Genomic DNA, 19,038 nt, shown 5'->3' on the forward strand with positions numbered 1-19,038 from the left:
TGCCATCGGGGCCAGGTGCCTTATTAACTTTAATTTTTTCAAGTTGCTTATGAACTTCTTCCTCAGTTAACCAATTGTTCATTAATATGGAGGTTGTGACTTCCTCCTGCGGCACTACTATTGAACTTGATTTTTCCCTGGTAAACACAGAGGCAAAGAATTTGTTTAATACCTCAGCTTTTTCCTTATCTCCTATAATCTGCCCATCTCACACTGAAAGGGTCCTATATTTTCTTTTCTCATTTTTTTGTTATTAAGGTACTTAAAAAAAAATTTTGGGTTGACCTTACTTTCTATTGCAATCCTTTTTTCATTATCCATTTTTGCTAATTTGATTGCCCTTTTGCAATTTTTGTTACATTCCTTATAATTCTGATACGATGTCTCTGTCCCTTCTGACTTAAAGAATCTAAACGCCTTCCTCTTCTTGTCCATTTCCTCCCCTACCTGTTTATTTAGCCACATTGGTTTTGACTTATTTCTTTTATACTTATTTCCCAACGGTATACACTGATAAGTGTGCTTTTCTAACAATGTTTTAAAGATTGCCCATTTATCTTGTACATTTTTCCCTGCAAAAACATCATCCCATTGTATTACTACTAGATTAGACCACAGTTTATTAAAATCTGCCTTTCCAAAGTTGAAGGTCTTTGTTGAACCCAAGTAATCTGTTTTGTGATCATTTATTTCAAACGAGACCATGTTATGATCACTGTTACCCAAATGTTCCAGGAGTTGAATATTTGTTATTACTTCTACATTGTTTGATATGACCAAATCCAGAACTGCCCCTCTCCTGGTTGGTTCCTCAATAATTTGGGTCATAAATTTGTCTTTAAGCACCCCCAAAAACCTGTTCCCTTTTGTTGTAACGCTAATCTCATTGCCCCAGTCTATGTCTGGATAATTAAAATCCCCCATTATGCAAACATGACCCAGTTTTGATGCCTTCTCCATTTGCAAAAGTATTTTAGCTTCCTCAATCTCACAGATATTTGGTGGTTTATAGCATATTCCCACAAACATTTTCTTTATACTTTTACCTCCACTGCTAATTTCTATCCACAAAGTCTCTACATTTTCATCATTCCCTTCATAGACATCATCCTTTATAATAGGTTTTAGATCCGGTTTAACATATAAACATACTCCACCTCCCTTTCTATTTGTTTGATCCTTCCGAAAAAGAGAATAACCCTCTAAATTAACTGTCCAGTCATGAGTTTCATCCCACCATGTTTCAGTAATGCCTATGATATCATACTGCTCCCTTGCAGCTATTAATTCAAGCTCCCCCATTTTATCTGTCAGGCTTCTTGCATTAGCAAGCATGCATTTCAGTTTTTTTTCAGCCTGTACTATTATCTTATCTGCTCCTTCCTTTCTGCGCCCACTTTGTTTAGTCTTTAGAAGTTTTCTAGTATTATCTGTATTTACTATGGGTGTCTCACTGCTTGTCAAACTTGCACTTGCCCCCATTCTACCTCCATACCACCTTGTATCCTCATCTATTCCATTTAGTTCATTATCTGTTTCATTCCCCTCCCCCCTCCATCCTAGTTTAAAATCTCCTCCAACCTTTTTAGTATTCTCACCCCTAGCACAGAAGATCCCTCTTCATTGAAGTGCAATCCGTCCCTAGAATATAGATGGCACCTCTCAGAAAAGGAGTCCCAGTGCTCTAAAAACCCAAATCCCTCCTTCGTGCACCACTTTATTAGCCATGCATTAACCTCCCTGATCTCTGACTGTCTCCCTGCGGTAGCGCATGGCACTGGTAGTATTTCAGAAAATACTACCTTGGAGTTGTATACTTGATAATGCAAAATGGCTAATTAGCACATGATCAGCTCTCTCAGTCTCTGATATCACATAACATGTGTTGCCACTAATATTGTTCAACAAAAACTGCTGCCAAAACCTAAACCTTGGAACTGGGTACTTTATTTACACATTTACCTCCAAGAAGAGCTGAACAAACATAACACAAATACATTTCCTAGAATCTGCAAGGAAGACCACAAAACAGATGCTCTAACAAAGCAGAGACACACAAATCAGGCCTGCACCGTGACAGAAAAATAGTAGGATCTTACAGAACATTGGCACAACCAATATGTATTTCAAAGTTAAACGTATTGGTCCATGGAATGTGTATTCTTTTTGAAGGGTGGGACACGCGTTTTAGAAAACCAAAATGAGAAATGTTTAGAGATTAAATTATAGTTTACAGAGCTTTCAAAATCTAACATGGCTCTTATTTAAGTATAGGATAAGTACATAAGAGATCTTTTAGGCTTCAAAAACCCTGTAAGCTATAATTTGATATTATATATATAATGGTCATGTGGGTTTAATAAATTGTATAGCCACCTGCAGTAAATCTATACTTGTCAAAGCAATACAGCTACTAGAACTTTGAACTACATCAGGGATGATGAACGCAAGACCTAACAGCTCAGCAAGATCAACGGCATACCAAAAATCAACTACCAAAACCAGGTCAAATTCACAGAAGTATTTATTACTATATATTTTCAATATGCACAAGAAAATGTAGATAATTGTTATGCGATTTTAAAGATTACCAGAAAGGAATAATAAATGAGTGATAGAATAACTTTGTAGCATAAGTTACTTACTTTACTTCTCCAACAATATTTAAACATTTATTCCAATTCATTACGTACAACATAACACTTCACTAAATGAATATGTTATTGATGAAAACACAGCTTTCCAAAAAAACTGTGATAATTACTGTGCTGCTACCTGGGATGAAACGTCATGCTACCCAAAAGCAAGATCTGGCAAAGCAGAGTGAGAAAAAATCCCCAAATCTCGAGACTGTGAGAAGATATCCCCAAACATGCAACAAGTAGGAGAACTGATCTAATAAAAGCAATGCGAAGTAAAAGAAACATTACACCGATTACAATTGTGTTACTCTGCTATAATCAGAAGCTCACAATATGAATGCCGAGAGCCATACTGTGCATATTACCTCTGTTGTAGTTTTTCATCAGAAAGCTGTAATTCCGCCTTTAAATATTGATACCTGTCTTCTCTAAGTAACCTGGAGCCATCGTAAAGCGTCAGCTCCCTGTCGTGGATTAGTCTGCAATAGAAGAGGAAAACAAAAATCAATTGTTTAATTACAAGGGAGCCTTTCTTCGTTATTCTCCAAGCGAAATAAATACGTACTTCAACCCCAACAGTGCTGGAGGTGAACGTAACACACAGAAATACATTGCTGCCTTTTCCAATCAAGTGGACTAATTGCTTTAAAAAAAAAAACAACTACAACTTAAGTATGAAATAATAAGCTTTTTGATGTCAAATTAAATGGTGCCAGTAAGGTTCCTCTGTAGTTCTTATGTAAAAACTACGGTATAATGAGTGATTTACAAGTATCAGATATTACTAGAGAATCACATGTTGACCATTCTAAGTTACCAGTGTATACATATTATTCACGAATGGAGCGTGGCTTCTAAAAGAACGTTTAAACCCTACACTGGCGACACACTTTATTCGAGCTTGGCTAGTCCCACGAATTCGGGTATACCCGGGTGTATTGAGGTTTGTGACTGTTTTCTGCCCGAGTGCATTGAGTTATTTTCCAAGCAGGAATTGAAGCATTTTATTCCCGCTGGCTGCAATACTGCACAGTATATATATATATACTGCATTACAATTCATGAATTTATGCCATCTGGTAGACACGCGAAGCATTGCAGCCTATTAAATCCTAATCATTATCATTTAACAGATCAGCCGCCCGTCAGCCAGGCATGAACCCAGGCTGGGAAGGCAAATGCAACGGGGCTTGTCAGAGGTGAGGAGTGGCGCATTCCAGGTATCTGCCAGGTACATACCGGGTATTTGCACGAATAAAGTGTGTCGGTGCAGTAAGTGCCTTTTTCACGGAAGGTCCAAATTGACAGCCCTTATGATGTATTTTAAACGTCACCTGGCAGTCGGCCCGGTCACTTCTTTTTCCATTTATGCTTAAGCGAGAGGGCACCTCACAATACTGCTATAGGAAGAACGTATGTGACATTCCTGTCGACATCACTTTAACACAGGAATGGGTCATGCTGCTTCAATAATCAATAAATAATAATCGCATAAACAGTTAGGAAGGGCAACTATACATAACTAATCTCTTATTTCAGGGTTGCGATAGCAGCCTGGGTCTCTCCAGATTTCCAGTGATGAGCTAAGCCTCTTGATAAAAACACAGATTCTCTATAGAAGCCTTCCTTATTTTATTCTACTCATTGTTGAATTGCCAGTTTCGCCCGATTATAAAGCGACGCATTTTAAAATAAAGTTACGTTGAAAAGTACATACTCGCCTTATAATTGGGCCCATCCACTTTGCGAGCCAATCAGCATGTATGAGGAAGGAGGGTAAAATGGAGAAAGCTCCGGATGTATGAGGTAGGATGGTAAAACCGAGGAAAACGTCCACATTGGGGGCCTGAAGCAGCCATGTTGTTTGTGGCAAGAAGCTCAAACCGAGAGAGACAGACACAGAGAGGTACAGAGAGAGACAGAGAGACACAGACAGAGAGACACAGACACAGAGAGAGACAGACATAGACATAGAGACAGAGAGACAGAGTGTGCATGTGCATGTATATATGTATACATATATATTTTTCCTTCAATATATATATATTTTTTGTAACAAACGGCTCCCTTTATTTAGCGCTGCCGTTTACCCAGGCTCTTCGCGACACAGTCTTCTAGGGTTTAAATTGTAGAAAAAGGGGACAAACACGTTTATACACACAAGGGCCACTCAGCCCTCAGTGGTTTATTTTTCCCATTAGTGACACTAAACAATTTAAACACCGTCACTTTAAGAAACAGAAGAAATCATAAAAACATACATCTACTCTTGTCAGAAGTCTAACTCACATGCATATTCCCATCTGCAATGTTGGCCGGGCAAGCCAGTTACCAACTTTAAATAACACACAGATATAACATTGAGTCCTTAACAGTCAGATGGGGAAAGCGTCCCAATAGATCCTCAGGTTCTGCAACATGTAGGGGCCGTTTACCCAGAACTGGATCTTGGGGAGCAGCATTCTCCCAGCCTCCAGGCTCTAAGAGAGAGTGTGAGCAGCAAATCTGACTGCAATATATTCCTCTTCCTCAATTAGGAGAGCAGGTGAGGGAAACCAGAACCATTGTAAAGTCTGTTATGGATTTCCTATCCACCAGCTTAGTGACTGTGAATCTGTGGGGCGGATCACATCCACACTATGTCTGTACTTTCTTCTATAAATCAGACAGAAAGCTGCCCACTATCCTGGGACTATGTCACTTTTCTTCCCGCCACCCCAGTTTACCCCTACTGGAGTGATCGACCATGGATGTACTTTACGAAAAGGAAAGGCCACTACCTAACTTTTTGTACTATACTGTAAGCTACCAATACTTTTAGAAGATACAAATCTTGTTATCTTATTAAGGGCCGTCAACCCAGCAAACTAACTTGAAGCCTTACCTACATTTTCAGAGAAGAGAGAAAAATTACAATATTGCAATATTCCCACACTGCATACTCTAGAAAAATAATATACAATATAATTGCACAAGCGAATTATGTTGCAAGGTTAGTGTCCGTAACATAGTCCGCCCGTGTAACCTAAGCGGTTAGTTCAAACACATTTTTCTTTTCTTTGACTTCCACTCCCTTACATCCACAGACTTCATTTTAACGCTTGCTGTATCTTGCACACAGTCAATATTAATAACTTCATCAGGATTTTTCATCCACATTGTATTTGCCGGAACTGTCACTCTCTTGGCTAAAACATCTTCTGTGGTGGCCTGGGTGTCTTCACTAGTTTGATAATCATCTGTACACAGCAAATGAAATTCAGACTCTGGATTTTCAAATCCCCGCTCAGGGAGTTCATTCTCAGTAGCCTCATGAGGGTGCCTATCAAAATCAACTGTTTCTCCTTCTTCTTTTTCATCAGTGAGGGCATTGAGTTCACTTTCAATGGTCTCCTTTTGTGACCAACGTATCTCTTTTAGCATTGGAATCTCGTTCTCCAATTTAGTACTAAATGCCCATTCCTTGTAACCCTTGCTCAGGTCTTGCAAAGCCCCTGCCAGCTTGCTTTTTAACTCTGTATGATGTCCAGAATCGATTTCTACTTTCCTAGTCTTGTGCCGTTTCGTGGTATCACTTAAAGAGCATTCAAGACCAGCTATTTGAATTTTCAGGTCTTGAAGCTGTCCTTCTGCATTTCTTTTCACACTCTATGCAGTTGCCAGTTCAGCTTCTTTGGAGTTGAGTCGCAATTCCACATCTCCCAGCTGACTCAGAGCCAGGCTTAAATATGTTTCCTTTTATTTATTTATGACCTGCAGCCCTCTCATTGGCCGTGTGGTCCCGCAAGTCGTAGGCATCGGCCATTTTGGTCTCGTAGCGCCGTGTCAGGTCGGCCACTTGACGACAGACACCACCTTCCACTCTTCTTTTTTGGTGAGCTGTATCTTGAGCTCAGCAATCTGCGTCTGCAGCTCTGCAATTTGATTCTGAAAGCCTCCTCTCAGGGCCTTCACCTCTACCTTGTGCTTGCTCCGAGTTTGCATCAGCACATCCTTCATATTTTGGAGCTCTGCAGATTTCATCACCAGGGCTGCCGCTGCTTGCGGTTTCCACACCTCTTCCTCCTGAGTGTACTGACTTTTGGGGATGGAGCAGCCTCTCTGCTTCTCCATCTCTTGCTGTAGTTTCTGGACCTTCTCGTGCTCCCTCTCATAAAGAGTCAACTGGCTTCTAAACTCCGCCTCCAGCGATGCTCTTGTGATGCTTAATGTGACCTTCAGCTGCTCATGCTGCTCTGCGGGGACACACTGGGTACTCAGATGCTCCTGCAGAAATGTTACTTTGTTAGAAGCCTGGATACGTTCTTCCTACAGGACCCACTGCTTCTCCTTTGCCTCCTGTAGATGCACACGCAGCTCTTGCAGCTGGATCTGCATTATATGCTGTGCTTGTGTATGCTGCTCCAGGGAGAGGCATTCCTTTTCCAGCATTCTCTGTGAATTCTGCAGTGCTGTCTGTAATTCTAAATGTTCCTGGGACAATTGTTCCGTCACTTTTTCTGCTTGGTGAAGCTTCTCCTTTCCTTCACTAGCCTGGTCAGACAAATCAGAATGATCTTCTTTCAGACTTGCATTCTCTCTCTTTACGGTCTCTAAATCACTCAGGGCATTCTCATAGGCTTCCTTCAAAATACTCTGTGTTTAGACCATGGCCCTCTTGGCAAGAGTGTTCCAGCTCTGTGCTGCGAGCATGAACCTATTTCTGAGACTTTCAACTCTCTATGGCAATTGCGAATCTCTTGCAGAGCCTCCCCATATTTCTGTTTCAGGTTAGCAATTAGTCCGTCAGACTTGTTCTGCTTTCCACCCATGGTAGCAATTGCGGTGTTGGCCTTTTCCAGACTAGTTGTCACCTCCTCCAACTCACTCTGTAAGAGATGCTCTGTTATCTTCAAAGCGTCATACTCTTGTAAAACTGGGAGTATATTCCTCTGTAAAGCGGTGTTAGCCTCCTGAAACTGGGCGTTAATCGCTCGCTCCTTATCCAATTGTTCCAGCAGGACTTCATAATCATGGTGGGCAGTTTGGAGGGCAGAAATTAAGGCCTCTTTATTCTGGATCAAGGATTCAGCTTCCCTTTGCGCCTCCTTTTCTTTGCCACCGTTCACGTGACGATTCTGCTGTCACTCTGGTCTGCAGCGCATCTCGGTGCCTTTCTGACGCACGTTGTCCTGACATCGCAGGCTCGAGTGGTTCGGTCACTTCCTCTGTGACTTGAGAAATACTTTTCTTTTTCTTTCTCTGTGCTCTTTCCCTCCAAGGCAGCTGCACCGCCTTTCAAACCGCACTTCACGCTGAATTCTCCTTGGAGGAGCACACCGTGCTCGGAGGAGCACCCAGAGTCCCACGGCGCAATGAGTGAGTAACCACTACACCATTATACAACTGTTATGTGTTTCACTATAACATGGATTTCAAGCTACAAGCACTTATAAGATCTACCTGATATTCAAGGCTATTGAACCTGCATATGAAGTGGTGTGATTTAAGTGGTGAACAACGTGGGACTATACCTCAACGGGTTAAATCAGGCTGTTTATTTAGTGGGATCAAGATTTTTCATGTGCTATACTTTGCACACCTGTACATAGACACTTCTGGTTAGCGTCGCAGGGGGTTAATTCTCCCACCTTCCTCTTTGCTTTAGTAGCCCCTGAGAGATCAGTAGTACTGGGCACAAACTCACTTTTATCAACTTTCACATCTGGCTTGCGCTCACAAGGCGTTGCTTGCTTTGCAGCTGTGGGAGGCAGTACTCAGGCAGAAAATGTGGGGACAAACTTCTCCCATGTGACCTGGTTCATGACAGGCCCAGCATACTGGCTCATTAAGAAAATCTCCTGGTTTTCTTCTAGCCGGCACGGCTCTGAATTCTTAGTCACTGACTCCAAGGTTATGGGTCCTGCCCTCTGGACGCTGGTCACTTTTGCAGATTCCTTCTGCGGGTACGGCTCTCTTCCCAGGGCCACAGGTGTCCCTATTTAAACAGAGGATTCTAACGAATCCTGAGCTTGCGTGTACTGACTGATCCGTGTGGTTGATTTGAAGTGCTGGTTGTTTAAAGTGTGTGCAGTTAGAACCAGAAGCAGTTTGAACAAGGAAGCGGTTAAACAAGGTATAGTTTATTGAAGTATAGTTTATTGAAGTACAGTTTATTGTTAGTACTTATAAACTTCATAGTTGCTAGAATGAGCAGGATTGAAAATGCCACTCAATGCACATCTTGCCACATGTATGTGCACTTGGAGCAGCTGTTCCAAGGAGCATACCACTGTGGGAAGTGTGAGCGGGTGGTCTCTTTAGAGATTGCTGATCTGAAGAGGCAACTTGCAATATTGAGGGACATTAGCAATCTTGAAAGGGAATTAGAGCTCACTGAGCAGGCCCTTGCTTCGACTAGTGGTGCAGATGGTGGCGCTGTTAGTGAGGAGCAGGTAGGTAGCTTGGTTGCCGTTAGTGAGGAGCAGCAGGTAGGTAGCTGGGTGACAGTTAGAAGGGGAAGCAGGGGCAATAGGGAGAGGCAGGTTGTTTCTGAGCTGACACATGCCAATAGATTTGCCATGTTGAGTAAAGATATTGGGAATGTTGGGGCAGAAATGGCAAGGCTGGGGGAGACTAATTCCTCTAGCAGCCAGGGGAATAGTTCCTCCAGCACAGTGGGGACTCAGGATGCTCAGATACAAAGAAAGATAGTGGTGGTAGGGGACTCCATTATTAGGAAGGTCTCATTTGAAATAAATTATCAAAAAATAGATTTCTTGGGTTCAACAAAGACCTTAAACTATAGAAAGGCAGATTTGAATAAACTGAGGTCTAATCTAGTAGTAATACAATGGGATGATGTTTTTGCAGGGAAAAATATACAAGATAAATGGGCAGTCTTTAAAACATTGTTAGAAAAGCACACTTATCAGTGTATACCCTTGGGTAATAAGTATAAAAGAAATAAGTCAAAACCAATGTGGCTAAATAAACAGGTAGGGGAGGAAATGGACAAGAAGAGGAAGGCGTTTAGATTCTAGAAAAAAGGATTGCAATAGAAAGTAAGGTCAACCCTAAAAAATTCTTTAAGTACCTTAATAACAAAAAAATGAGAAAAGAAAATATAGGACCCTTTCATGTGAGATGGGTAGGCAGATTATTGGAGATAAGGAAAAAGCTGAGGTATTAAACAAATTCTTTGCCTCTGTGTTTACCAGGGAAGAATCAAGTTCAATAGTAGTGTCGCAGGAGGAAGCCACAACCTCCATATTAATGAACAATTGGTTAACTGAGGAAGAAGTTCATAAACAACTTGAAAAAATTAAAGTTAATAAGGCACCTGGCCCCGATGGCATACATCCAAGAGTTCTCAAGGAGTTAAGCTCAGTAATAGCAAAACCATTATATTTATTATTCAAGGACTCCATTTCCACAGGCTCAGTACCACAAGATTGGCGTAAAGCAGATTTGGTGCCTATATTTAAAAAGGGAGCTAGATCACAACCGGGAAATTACAGACCTGTAAGCCTGACTTCAATAGTAGGGAAACTACTTGAAGGTTTAATACGGGATAATATTCAGGAATACCTAATGGAAAACAAAATTATTAGTAATAGTCAGCATGGATTTATGAAGGATAGATCTTGCCAAACTAACCTTATTTATTTCTTTGATGAGGTAAGTAGGAATTTAGACCAGGGTAATGCAGTTGATGTGGTCTACTTAGATTTTGCAAAGGCTTTTGATATGGTTTCACACAAGTGGTTGGTGTGCAAAATAAAGAAAATTGGACTCAGTAATAATATATGCACCTGGATTGAAAGCTGGTTAAAGGACAGACAACAGAGGGTTGTCATAAATGGAACTTTTTCAGGTTGGGCTAAAGACGTGAGTGGAGTACCTCAGGGATTGGTACTGGGACCCCTGCTTTTTAACTTGTTTATTAATGACCTTGAGGTTGGGATTGAGAGCAAAGTCTCCATCTTTGCTGATGATACTAAATTGTGTAAGGTAATAGAATCAGAGCAGGATGTTATTTCTCTTCAGAAGGACTTGGAGAGACTGGAAACGTGGGCAGGTAAATGGCAAATTAGGTTTAATACAGATAAATGTAAGGTTACGCATTTGGGATACAAGAATAAAAAGGTGACATAAATTAAATGGAGATATATTGGGGGAATCCTTGATGGAGAAGGATTTATGAGTGCTTGAAGACAGCAGGCTTAGCAATAGTGCCCAATGTCATGCAGTAGCTGCAAAGGCAAACAAGATCTTATCTTGCTTCAAACGGGCAATGGATGGAAGGGAAGTAAACATAATTATGCCACTTTACGAAGCACTAGTAAGACCACACCTTGAATATGGAGTACAATTTTGGGCACCAATCCTAAGAAAAGACATTATGGAACTAGAGAGAGTGCAGAGAAGAGCCACCAAATTAATAAAGGGGATGGTCAATCTAACTTATGAGGAGAGGCTAGCTAAATTAGATTTATTTACATTAGAAAAGAGGCGTCTAAGAGGGGATATGATAACTATATACAAATATATTCGGGGACAATACAAGGAGCTTTCAAAAGAACTATTCATCCCATGGGCAGTATTAAGGACTCGGGCCATCCCTTAAGGTTGGAGGAAAGGAAATTTCACCAGCAACAATGAAAAGGGTTCTTTACAGTAAGATTCATTACCAATGGAGAATAGATTTGTTCAAAAATAGGTTGGACATCTTTTTAGATGGGAAAGGTATACAGGGATATACCAAATAAGTAAACATGGGAAGAATGTTGACCATGGGATTAATCCGATTGCCAATTCTTGGAGTCAGGAATGAATTAATTTTTCCCCTTAATGGGGTTTTTGTTTGCCTTCCTCTGGATCAATAAGTATAGATATAGGATAAAATATCTGTTGTCTAAATTTAGCATAGGTTGAACTTGATGGAACTATGTCTTTTTTCAACCTCATCTACTATGTAACTATGTAACTGTCGTCGTCGTCGTCGTCGTCATCATCATTGTATGGCCTAAAGGGACACTTAACCCTGGCTGTGCTCAAAGCTGTGACCATGCAGCAAGCTTAAGCCTATAGGGAACCATGTTAAAAAATGGTTTTGAATCAAAAGGTGGCACTCTGTGCTCATTGGCATGTCATTTCCCAGTATCCCTTGCTGCAGTGGAAGTGCTGTGTGACAATGGTGAAAGGCGGGGTTGCAGACCTGTCTAAGACATGCAAATTAGCATACAGTAATATTTCCATTTGATATATATATATATATATATATATATATATATATATATATATATTTGCCATAGGTGATTTTGTAGTAAAACAGACGCACAGGAGAATAGCAAGTTAGTGCGTCCCCGTGTATAAATCCAATTTGTATCTGTTGTGCGTTGTGTACGGAAACGTATTCTTCACAAAGACAACAATTATTCAAGAGGATGATTTAGAGGCATAGTTTGAATGTTGTCTGTGGCACACATGTTAAATTGAACTTCAGGCATGCGCCACTTTTGTGCACCTCAAATGCGTCAAAATTGGCAGTCACACTTATCTTGGCGTGAAAGACAAATGCAAGTAAACGGAAGCAATTCTTAATGCATTCGTATGTACAGTGGTTGACAAATCACCAAAAAATCTACTCGCCACACAAAAAAATCTACCCGCCACCTAGTACCAAACGTGTGCTGCTTGGGCCAATATTTACTCGCCCGGGGGTTAAATCCACTCGCCCGGGGCGAGCAAATGTATAGGTTTGTCGAACACTGCGTATGTATGAGCATGATGCACCCCATACAGAGAATAAGAAAACGTTTGCCAAATGTAAGAACATGAATACAGTAATGACTTATCAACATAGACCGTCAATGATTATAGGTGAGATTGTAACTTTTTGATGCAATGCACTACTTCAAAAAAAAAAAAAAAAAAAAAAAAAAAAATATTTTTAAATCAATGCTTTATCTACAGCCCCCAACATATTTAAACATATTTCCCTGTTGCAGTCCCTGCTTCAGCACAGGTGGCTCAACATGACCCATTGGAGAGGCTTGAGGACTGGAGTTGAGCACCCCGGCTGTGGACCATGCATCATTGTATTTATTCTAATTTGCACAACCTTTAAATACAAATATATAATGAACGGTCCCTGTAAGATTAACAAAGATACCCTATTAGTTTGCAATCATTCTTGCACAAAAGAGAACAGGATTCCGCTCCAAGAGACAGCATTTGTATTCGTCAAACTGGTTAAAGAGACAATCCAAGCAGCTTTAAAAAATAAAATAATAATTTTTTGGTTTAATATATGCAGCATTACGAGTAGATTCCTCTGGATATGATGACAGGGGGTGGGGGGTGCTCAGAACAGAAAACTAATATAAACTCTCATTTCCTCCCCTCACTTTGGCCTTTGCCAATTAAAGAATATCAAGTAGGATGGATGGAGTCCTGAGTAGACTAGGTGGTACCCATCCCCTCCTCTTTATGTCGCCTTTATTATATTTGGTGATACATTACAGCGCAAAACAAAGTTATACAAGTTGGAGTTTATTCAAAATATTTGATCTGTATACATGTATGTATTTATTGGATGATGTACATCTATGTTTCATTGTTTTGTGTCGTTTTCGTTTATCAGGAAAAACCTAATAAAACTGTTTGAAATAAAGAAAAAATATATAAATGCAGCATTTGAAAACCTTTAGTGAAAACGAATTACTTAAGCTGCTGATAGATTCTTTCTCCCGTGACCGATCAGCAAAATCCTTCAGTCAGTGTACTCAGCAGCTACAATCTATTCTTAAATTACTAAGGTACAGTGGCGGCCGCCTTCAGCCTCGTGCGGCCGTTTCAGCGCGGCTTTTCAAACTGCGGGCAGATGCGGCATGTCCCGGTATTTTTAGGCGCCGCGGGCGTTTCTCTGTATTAGCGCTATTAGCGCTGTCTTGCCATGAATGCGGCAAAATGCGGCAAAGTGCGTGACATTTGGAAAACATTCCCGAAAAAATTCGGGGATGTATGAGATTAAAAGGGGCCGCAACAGTAACATTAGCTATTGTTACAGTTTGCAGCTCACACTGCTGGGAATATTGTCAACAAATGATCACAAACAGGAAAGTGTTACAAAGATATTGTACAGCTGTGGAGGTGTGTTAAACCTGCTATAGAAATCAAAGGATTGTCAGTAAAACTCATTAAAAATGTCATTAAGAGTTCAATTTAAAAAATAAAAAAGGTAGTAAGTATTATCTAATACTACAGAACTGATTTATTTAAAACAAAAAAATCAAAACAAACAAAAAAACAAAAAACTTGTAGGATATTGCTTGGATTGTTCCTTTAAAGTTTTCTCATGTTGCAATAATTATGTTTGGAATGGAAACAAGCTACACCTAGGATACATTACGAAAACCTGGTTCATTTGTGAGTTTTCAGACAGACAATTTCAGATGGAAGACCTGCACCTCCCTTGCTGGTCACCATTTCGCTCCAAGCACTGACTGACCTTTGCAGTATGGCTAGAGTCCCTGGGTTGACACGATGGATACCATCAAGAATAACAAGCTTCCCATCCAAGGCGGCCGTGACAAGTGGAGACCGTCTCCAGGCAGTGTCTCCGTTTGGGAGAGTGTATCTCTGCTGCAACAAATCCCTGGCTGTCATGTCCTGCATGAATCAATACAACAAAAATAATGGCAAACGTTGAAAAAGCTACTATGTCCCATTGTAGTATCCATCATTCAGACAATATCCTCAAGCTGACAGGGCTGCCCTTTAGCTTTTGGAAATTGGCAATTATCTGTAGACTTTTTTTTCCCTGCGCAACACCATAATAACGGTTCATCGTGTGTGTGTGTGTGTGTGTGTGTGTGTGTGTGTGTGTGTGTGTGTGTGTGTGTGTGTGTGTGTGTGTGTGTGCACGTGTGTGTGTGTATATATATATATATATATATATATATATATATATATATATATCAATTACAGGGGCCAACCCAACAGGAAAGCAATGTGTTGTTTAAAAACATTCAGCAGTTTTGTTTAGTTTTCGCTTGCATGTTTTTTAGATTCTCTTTATACATTATTTTTTTTAGATAACTGTAAAAATGATGGACAGCATATAAAGTTAAAGAATGATAATATATATATATATATATATATATATATATATATATATACAGTGTTCGACAAACCTATACATTTGCTCGCCCCGGGCGAGTGGATTTAACCCCCGGGCGAGTAAATATTGGCCAAGCAGCACACGTTTGGTACTAGGTGGCGAGTAGATTTTTTTGTGTGGCGAGTAGATTTTTTGGTGATTTGTCAACCACTGTATATATATATACACAAAATGGCTGCACTCCCTGAAAGGCAGGGACATAGGGGGCAGTACAGTATGTGCACAGTACACACAATGCATACACTATGTTTTCATCCCAAAAATTAAATGATTACCAGCACCAGAAAGAACAAACAAGGAATAAAAGTAAAAATATGACTTTATTAGAACATAAATCAAACTCAGAAGTGACTTTTCAGGCCAGAAACGTCAGGTCTGTGTGTAATTTATGTTCTAATACTTTTACTTTTATTTCTCCTTTGTTCTTTCTGGTGCTGGTAATCATTTCTTTTTCAGGATGATATATTAGATATATTCATCAAGTCAAGCTGCACTTTAAGTTCATCTTTGAATGCATCCAAATTGCCTTTAAAGATTAACAGGACATTCTACTGTGTTTACATTTTCAATAGTGGAATACCTCATTATCACTCCCTCGTGTAGGGGTGCAAATTATACTACATGATAAGGAGATGTATAAACAAAATATGTCCTACTGTATATTGCCAGTCAAACAAAGGACAAACCAATTGATAAAACATTTCCACACTTAATATTTATACTGTGAACCCAGGTATTATCTGAAAAGGTAGTGCCAGGATTGGGCCTCCAACGTCTCATGAAGGTCAAGAAAAACGAGGAGAGAATGTTTAGGTAACGCTGAAATACAAAGAGTTATTTTCTAGAGTAGGTGTGGGCAACTCCAGTCCTCAAGGGCCACTAACAGGTCAGGTTTTAAGGATATCCCTGTTTCAGCACTTCAACTGCACCACCTGTGCTGAAGCAGAGATATACTTAAAACCTGGCCTGTTGATGACCCTTGAGGACTGGAGTTGGCCAAAACTGTACTAGAGTCTCCAGGCTGCAAAACTGGGACAAAACCACAGTGCAAAAAACTTCACAATGTTCAGCATAGAAAAGGAACGCCGCTACAGGAAGAGCAACTGGTTGTTTTTCCTTCAACCGTTTGCGGGTCGGAAGAACGGCGGGACTTGAGTGCCACTTGCCTTCCGGCACTCGGCCACGTGACAATTTGGTGCATGGTCACGGGCAGGCCCCCCCGGGATGTGAACTTCAGAATCATAGGGCCCCATAGTGTTAGCCCTTATGACGTGTAAGGTAGGTCTTGTGGAACTTTTAAAGGGTTAATAAATCAGGTGCATTTCTTTTCCTCCGTTTTTTTTTTAAACACAGTTCTGCAGCTGGAAGATTTTAGTATACAACTCCCATAGAGAAAGCATGGAGCCTTAGGCAAGGTGCGGCATAACCGCAAGGCCCAGGCTCACCCCACTCCTACCTTTTCCTCCTGTCCCCTACCTCTCCTCTTGGTCTCCAGCGACACCCCAGAGGGGTGGTGTTAAAGTCAGGCAGTGGCGGGCGATCATGCCGCGCCCCCTCACTGTGTTTTCCCGCCCTATCTCCCCTTTTGGTTAAATTCTGTTTTGTTGTGTTCTACTTGTAGTTAATGTATTTATATTTGAGGTTTCTGTTGGGGTTATATTGCCTCTGTCGCGGCGGCGGCTGGTTGGGGACTAAGTGCAGAGTAACCTTGCCAGACGGGGCTCAGTTACGGTAATGCCTGGTGGTGGCATGGTTGGTGAGTGGGCAGCGCTCATTGTGCTTTGAGTACCTGTGGCCAATCTCGCGGTTGACGTGGGGTCAGCTGAGCGGTTGGGACTTTGGACGGTCCAGGCTAACAGGCCATGGTTTAAGCGTCATTGGCCTTACCTGTGGGTGGAGCACTCTGGCAGGGTTAGCACCTCCCCTTTTGCTGTGTTTAAATAAACGCCGCGGCCACTTTAACTCCAGTGTGTGTGCGGGATGTGGGAGGGGGGGGAGCAACATTGCAGGCTCTGAGGTCATGCACATGCTGCAATACTAGCAGTGCCAATACTGTATGTGAAACTATGCTTTCCTTTACAATTCAAGCTCTGTAGACCTCTAGGAATATAATAGCTTTTATTATTAGGAGGCACACAGCAGAGCAAATAAAAGTCATAACCAATTAGGATACACGGCTGGGGTCTTCTTAACCTCGCCCTGCCAGAAGGACTTGCAACTCATTGAGTTGCAATGAGACATGTTAAATGAAATCCTTCACTGCTGAAGGATTATGTATAGCCGCTCCAAGCAGAGTGAACAATAAAAACAGACAAGCAAGAGAGAGAAGGCAATGTGGCACATAGGAATATAGATTCAGGGCATTTCCTCACACAAGCAGTCTCAGTGTACTGTACATACAGAACAACATTCACTAGTTCCCCGAAGCAGGAGAGTTTCTGGGTTTCTGTACATGACCCAGAAAAACAAGTCAGTGTTGAAGCTCATTAAACCAAGTCAAACAAAGACCTGAACACATCTCTGCATGAAGTTATTTATGCCTCCAAATTACTGTCAAAAATAGGCTTGCTAATGTAACATAATAAGGTAAAAATAGGTGGCTGGGGACACTTTCATGTTCTGAATCAGAGGTTGGTAAGAATAACAGAAAGTTAGCACAAGTAACCGAAACTCAATTAACCAAATCAACTAGGGGAGGGGTCACCCTTTCAAGAGGGTATTCGTTAATGAATCAGACAAATTAGGTTACGAAATAAGCAAAAGATTTTAGATAAAACAAAACCTGTTTGCTGACAGCTTGCTCAATGACGAAGGGGAAAGCACTGTATGCTGCACTCATGACCAATAAGAGTTGAGTATTTGTAATAATTAAAAAATCGCTTTTATTGGGTATTCAAATAAAATAATGCCAGGCTGGTTAAGTAAAAAAAAATTGTGAAATTACATAAATAGATGTACAAAAAGTGACACTGGTTAAGTGTGATTATACCAGGGTCAGTATATCAGACACTGATGACTCAGTATAGGCACACCAGCACTGATGATGTTAAATATATACAGGCATACCCCGCATTAACTTACGCAATGGGTCCAGAGCATGTATGTAAAGCGAAAATGTACTTAAAGTGAAGCACTCACTTTTTTCACTTCGGTAGAGATAGGGAGCCGGTATTGCTGTTCAGGATGTGCCTGTGTCCTACTCACAGGCGTATGCGCGAGCTGCCGTTTGCCTATGGGGGGAGGGGGAATCAGCGCGTCACTACTACGGCGCTCTGTAGGGCAGAATAAGTGTCTGTACACGCGAAGCGAACGTACGGACACAGGGGTTTGGTGCTATTGAAAATATGTCCAAACTGGGGTGTATATATATATATATATATATATATATATATATATATATATACAGTGGTCGACAAATCACCAAAAAATCTACTCGCCACACAAAAAAATCTACTCGCCACCTAGTACCAAACGTGTGCTGCTTGGGGGGGGAAGGAGGGGAGGGGGGGAAGGGGGGGGGGAGGGGGGGGAAGGGAGGGGGGAGGGGGAAAGGGGGGGAGGGGGGAAGGGAGGGGGGGGAGGGGGGGAAGGGAGGGGGGGGAGGGGGGGAGGGAGAGAGGGGGGGGAGGGGGGGGAGGGGGAGAGGGGGGGGGGAGGGGGGGGAGAGGGGGGGTGGGGGGGGGAGGGGGGAGGTGGTGGGGAGGAGGGGGGAGGAGGGGGGGTGGAGGGGGGAGGAGGGGGGGTGGTGGTGGGGAGGAGGGGGGAAGGGGGGGAGGTGGTGGGGAGGAGGGGGGAGGTGGTGGGGAGGAGGGGAGGTGGTGGGGGGGAGGGGGGTGGTGGGGGGGAGGGGGGGAGGTGGTGGGGAGGAGGGGGGAAGGGGGAGTGGTTGGGGGGAGGAGGGGGGAAGAGGGGAGAGGTGGTGGGAAGGGGGGAGGAGGGGGGAGGTGGTGAGGAGGAGGGGGGAAGGGAGGGGGAGGTGGTGGGAAGGGGGGGGAGGTGGTGGGAAGGGGGGGGAGGTGGTGGGAAGGGGGGGGGGGAGGTGGTGGGAAGGGGGGGAGGTGGTGGGAAGGGGGGGAGGTGGTGGGAAAGGGGGGGAGGTGGTGGGAAAGGGGGGGAGGTGGTGGGAAGGGGGGGCAGGTGGTGCGAAGGGGGTGAGGTGGAGGGGAGGTGAAGGGGGTGGGGGGTGGAGGGGAGGTGAAGGGGGAGGGTGAAGGGGGGGTGGAGGGGAGG

General features: G+C 42.3%; 1 protein-coding gene across 2 annotated transcripts in view; it reads right to left on the reverse strand.

Moving 5' to 3' along the window:
- The window catches only part of VWA8 (von Willebrand factor A domain containing 8), a 348,614-nt gene that overhangs the window by 258,642 nt on the left and 70,934 nt on the right, over window positions 1-19,038 (reverse strand). For both annotated transcript variants that reach the window (XM_075591071.1, XM_075591073.1), the window contains exons 13-14: window positions 14,137-14,297; window positions 3,008-3,121 (exon numbers count right to left, since the gene is read on the reverse strand). In XM_075591071.1, coding sequence (XP_075447186.1) covers window positions 3,008-3,121; window positions 14,137-14,297 — 275 coding nt within the window. The remainder of the gene's footprint in view (window positions 1-3,007; window positions 3,122-14,136; window positions 14,298-19,038) is intronic.

This window comes from Ascaphus truei, chromosome 3 (assembly GCF_040206685.1).
Source record: "Ascaphus truei isolate aAscTru1 chromosome 3, aAscTru1.hap1, whole genome shotgun sequence".
NCBI lineage: Eukaryota > Metazoa > Chordata > Amphibia > Anura > Ascaphidae > Ascaphus > Ascaphus truei.